General features: G+C 30.4%; 1 protein-coding gene across 2 annotated transcripts; it reads left to right on the top strand.

Moving 5' to 3' along the window:
• Window positions 1-809: 809 nt before the first annotated feature.
• Window positions 810-2,860, top strand: LOC133822328 (TLC domain-containing protein At5g14285-like). Of its 2 annotated transcripts, XM_062254613.1 has the most exons (2): window positions 810-1,846; window positions 2,354-2,860. In XM_062254613.1, exons 1-2 carry the CDS (start codon window positions 1,178-1,180, stop codon window positions 2,402-2,404), a joined length of 720 nt encoding a protein of 239 aa, XP_062110597.1. In that variant the 5' UTR covers window positions 810-1,177; the 3' UTR covers window positions 2,405-2,860. The 2 variants fall into 2 exon arrangements, with proteins under 2 accessions (XP_062110597.1, XP_062110596.1); XM_062254612.1 differs by lacking the exon at window positions 2,354-2,860 and having other exon boundaries at window positions 818-2,148.
• Window positions 2,861-5,233: the final 2,373 nt, after the last annotated feature.

Raw genomic sequence — 5,233 nt, 5'->3', positions numbered from 1 at the left:
AATATGTCAAGTGATACACGTGGCAACACTCAACTGACGGCAAAATTTACTTTTGAGAAATTTGCAGCATAAATAATTATGTAGTTCATTTTGTTACACTTTAATGCTTAAGTAAATTTTTTGTTGCCAAAAATTAAATAAAATAATTTATTCTCCTCGAAAACTTACTAAAATCTAATTAACAAATTATTGATTAAAAAAAATTTAAATTCATCTTAAAATTGATTAAATTCTTAGTTTTTTAAGATAATTTTTTTATTATCTTTGTTTTAATTAACATTTTAATAAGTTGTTAATTAAAATATAACAATAAAAAATTACTAAAATCTAATTATCAAATTAATAAAATGTTAGTTAAAACAAAAACCATACAAAATTCATCTTAAAAATTTATTAAATTATTTTGTTTAGATGAATTGTTTATTATTTTTGTTTAATTAATATTTTAATAATTTGTTAATTATATTTAAATAAATTTTTGATGTAAATAAATTAATTTTTGTTAACAAAAAAACTACTTAGGCATTAAAGTGCAACAAAATGAGCTACATAAATATTTATACCATAAATTTATTAAAATCAATTTTTTCTGTCAATCGGTTGCTGGCACGTGTACCCCTTGACATACTTAACAATTGAGGATATACTTAACAGTTGAGGGATCAATGTCCACACCAAATGTGCAACGACAGTGATTTTTTCGGTAAAAAATTTTACTTATAAATTTAAGTCCAACAAAATGAAGTATAGGGACACAAATTTCCCAAGAATAAATACCAAAACAATTTGATATAAAGTATTCGAATATCCCTTTAAGATAACAGAATAACGTGTCATCATATGACCAAGTTGTCCAACTCACTTTTTTCTACCTTCAAGAAGAGAACATATAACGTCACTTTCACTCCAAAATCCACGGTTCTGATTTTTCTAACACCAATTCAATAATAATTCCAAATTAGTTAAGCGTTTCACACACTAATAATAAATTATAACATTTAAGAAAATATGTTTTCAATACGTGACAACCTCAAACACCTCATTCTTTCACTCCAAATCCACAACTGATAAACTTGAATCTATGATTGGTTTCCTACTCATATCCCCCTCTATTCAATATCCCAAATCTTCAAACTTTAAAAGCCATGAACCTCTCATTTTTTGAATTGAATTTCTAATGGAGACACTAAATCTCTTCACCCCAACATTAGCCACATTCTTCACCATTTTTCTACTCATATATGCAGTTGCATACTTTGTCCTTTGCCGCAACTGGGGTCCAAAAAATATTGCAGAAGCAACAAGCTGTGTAATCTCTCTGGCTCATGGAACTCCATCTGTTTTATTAGCTCTAAATGCACTAACCAAATCCCACATGCCACTTTCTTCTTTTGCCTCTCCAAACACCAATTCACAGAACATTGTGCTTGACTACAGTATAGCTTACTTTTCAGTTGATCTTCTTCACTACCTAGTCTTTTTCCCAACTGATATTCTCTTCATAAGCCATCACTTGGCCACCCTTTACGTGTTCATGACCTGTCGTTTCGTGGTTCATCATGGCGCCTCGGCTCTTCTGGTACTCCTTGTTCTTGCTGAGGCCACCAGTCCTTGCCAAAACGTGTGGAGCCTCGCTTATTTAAAGAAGGCCGGTGCACCTGCAGCTTTGAAACTGTACAAGTTTCTTTCTCCTCGCTTTTATGCTTTCTATACAGTTTTCAGGGTAGTTCTTGGACCTTTGTTTGTGTTGAAGATGGTGGTTTTTTATCTGAGTGGGGCTGCTGATAGCTCAACTCCAAAATGGGCATGGATTTCTTGGATGGTTGTTATTACTACTGCTATATTTGTAAGCATATTATGGGTTTTGAATCATTGGATTGAGTGGTTTAGAGAAAGAAGAGTAGTTCAGAAGAAGGTGAAATAGGAGTAGTAGGACCTTTTTTTTTGGTTTTTGTCTAAATGGCGTTATTTTATTTCATTATTTAATGCAGGTCCCTGTAAATAATCAAGTTATAGAATCATATTAGTGCATGTATCACTTTTATATAAAAACTAGAAAATATTACCGCATTTTTTGTAATTATTAAAAAATATATATTTTTAAATATATTTTGGGAGATTGTGAGGTAGTGATTTATTTTCATCTTATGATGGTGTTCTTTGTTCATTGTATAGCGAACATCCCGTAGGTTTTTGAAAAATTCTAACAAATTGATTAGTGGTGAAAAATACACATTTATTGATTTTAATGGTTAAAATAAATTAAGTTTTAATTAATATTTTCATAGAATTAATATGATTTATTTTACAAATGAAAATATGTGATTTTGATTTAATTTATTTTATTTTGTAGGAATTAATTAGTATTTTGGCACTTGGAAACAAAGAAAAAAAAAATAAATAAAATTGAAGAAAGAAATGGAAATGTGGCATTTTTGAAATGAGGAAGCCCACTTTTCGGCCCAAGCCCAGCAGCAGCTTCCTCTTGCTCAACCGCCAGTTGTCGCCTTCCCAGTGCGCCACCTGTCCACCTGCTTCATCACCTCATTCCTTTGCTCCAACCGTTGACTCGGTCAACCCCTCAATATATTAGTCATACCTTGCCTTTTTCTTACAGCATCAAGTTTCAATTCCCACGAAGGCCCAGCAGGCCCATATGTGTACAAACTTCAACCATCAGCCCAACAGCTCCAGCAAGCCCAAGTGACCATCAGCCAAACCTTCCCAACAGCCTGCCTACGTGGCACTTTCTCATTGGTTGAAAATGGGTCAAAACCCTCTTGTGTCACCAGCCATATTTTGTGGATATTGAGCTTTGTAAATTGCTATTTTGAGCTTTAAAGATCATGTTTTTGTGGTATTTTAGAAAAAGAGCATTTTGATTATACACAAAAATAGCTAGGGTAATATTAATAATAAGATTTGATTTTTCAAAATCATATTTTATTATTAATATTTCATATTTATTTTATAAATCCCATTTTGTTGTTTAATTTCTTTTTAGTCATTTTCCCCATCTATAAATAGGGACACTTTCTTCACATTTGGTATATAATTTTTAGGTAGTAAAACTCTACCAAATTTTAGTCTCATTTCTCATATTTTCTCTCTAGAATTTCATGAGAATGTCTAGCATAATAGGCTAACATTCTTAGGAAGGTTAGGATGATCCTATATGCACTATGACTTTGTTTGGTATTTTTGATTCACCATGTGCTTAAAGTTTATATATTTGAGTGATTTATTTTCTTTCATCTCTACTTCTTCATCTTATTATATATATTTATGTTTACTAATAGTATATAGATTTTGTCATGCACTTTCTATGTATTATCAAATTAGTGAAAATAATATAGATAATATCTTTATCATTTTCTCCATCTCACTCATATATATGTACTTTTGCTAAAATCTATATAGAATTAGTCATGCTCTTTCTATGTATTTTATAAATAGTAAAAGTAATATTTGTGTTAGGTTTTATGTCCAATCTTTTATTACATTATTGTCAATGGTATAATGTCATTTTTAGATTTCTCATAAGATTTATCTCATATTTTCATGGTAAAGAATAATAATCACTTGAATACATTTTGTGAAATATATTTGTACTTTAATGATAAATCTTCCAAATGAATAGTTCGGATGTGAACTATCCATTTGTGTAATTTTTGTGAATTAAAGATCAAAATAAATAAGTATGCATATTGGTGACTCTTGATCATTCTTATTTGTTACCTATTGTTACATCACACTTTATTATATCTTTATTTATAATCTTTAAATTTCAAAAACAACAAAAATATCACTTGTTCTATTTTCTTCATATTATTTATCTCTAACATTTGTTTATTGATTAACTTTATTTCTTTGCCTCCTTGGGGAATCGACCGCCCGATCTATACTACAACCACCGCTAAGTGGAAGCCACGTTTGGGCGTTAAACACAAATTAAAGTACCGAAAACAAAGTTAAAAAAACTTGTTGTACATGTGTTTTTATTTATTATTATTATTATTATTATTATTATTATTATTATTATTATATGCTTTGCATGATTTTTTTTTATGAAAAATCTAAATTATGTATAAGAAAATTTATGTTTTGTGTAAGACTTATTTTGGCTAATTACTTGTTTGAAGCGTTTATTTTTAAAAATTAATTTTTAAATCTCGTGTTTTGTCAAAATGTTAAAAATTGGAATTGATAAATAAATTATTTGAACATTGTATTTTTGCCGATTACCCGTTTTGACCCTTTATTTTAAAAAAAAAATATTTGGGCCATATATTTATTTCAAATGTTCAAACTTCTTATAAAAATCAAATTATATATTTATATAATTTTTGTTTTCTGTAAAGACTCACATCATTTTGAACCTTGTATTTTAGTCGATTACCCGTTGGAACCCTTTATTTTTAAAAATTAACTTGTGGATCTCAAGTTTTTTCAAAATGTTAAAATAAGAATAGATAGATCGACTATTTGAACACTATACTTTGGTCGATTAATCGTTTTGATTCTTTATTTTTAAAAATTAACCTTTTGATCATATATGTTGACTGTGTTTTTAGCCAACGACGTGAGAACGTCTGTAATGCCCAGAATTCTCCATTGTGTTTTACGGCGTGAATAGTAGGCCGGGAGGGCCATACTTGCTTAATTATGTTATTAATTGATAAAATGCATATATATGTTGATTATATTATGATATGACGTGAAATGCATGCATGTGAGTCCATATTTCTTATTACAGGGGTGTGATGGTAATTTGGCCCGTTGAGGGTAAATTGATTATTTGTACGCATGTTGGTGATATATTTTGAGACCACATTATGATGTGGGTTTGTTCGAGCCATTTGGCATGAGACGATCATGGTGTGTTAATTATCGGTTTGGTCATAACAGGCTTAAGCTCGGGGCTCGGGGTGAGTCTCGGGGTGTTTTAATGATTAGAGTGTTACCGGACATTAAAGGGTAACGGGATGTGAATTATTGGTGTTTGAGAATATTGAGATTAGCGGGAATTGAGAAGCGTTAATTATGATTAACGGGATAAGTGGAAAGTACCAATTTTACCCTTGAAATGGTTTTAGAGGCTTTTAGTGACTAAGGGTATTTTGGTCATTTGGGTGGATTTATATGACCTTTAAGTTGGCTTAGGATGGCTGTAGAAACCGTACAGAACAGAGCAAAAACAGAGTGAGAACTTTCTCCTTCCCGTGCATCCATT

Source organism: Humulus lupulus, chromosome 3 (assembly GCF_963169125.1).
Source record: "Humulus lupulus chromosome 3, drHumLupu1.1, whole genome shotgun sequence".
Classification (NCBI taxonomy): domain Eukaryota; kingdom Viridiplantae; phylum Streptophyta; class Magnoliopsida; order Rosales; family Cannabaceae; genus Humulus; species Humulus lupulus.
This window is presented reverse-complemented; position numbering and strand designations above follow the sequence as displayed.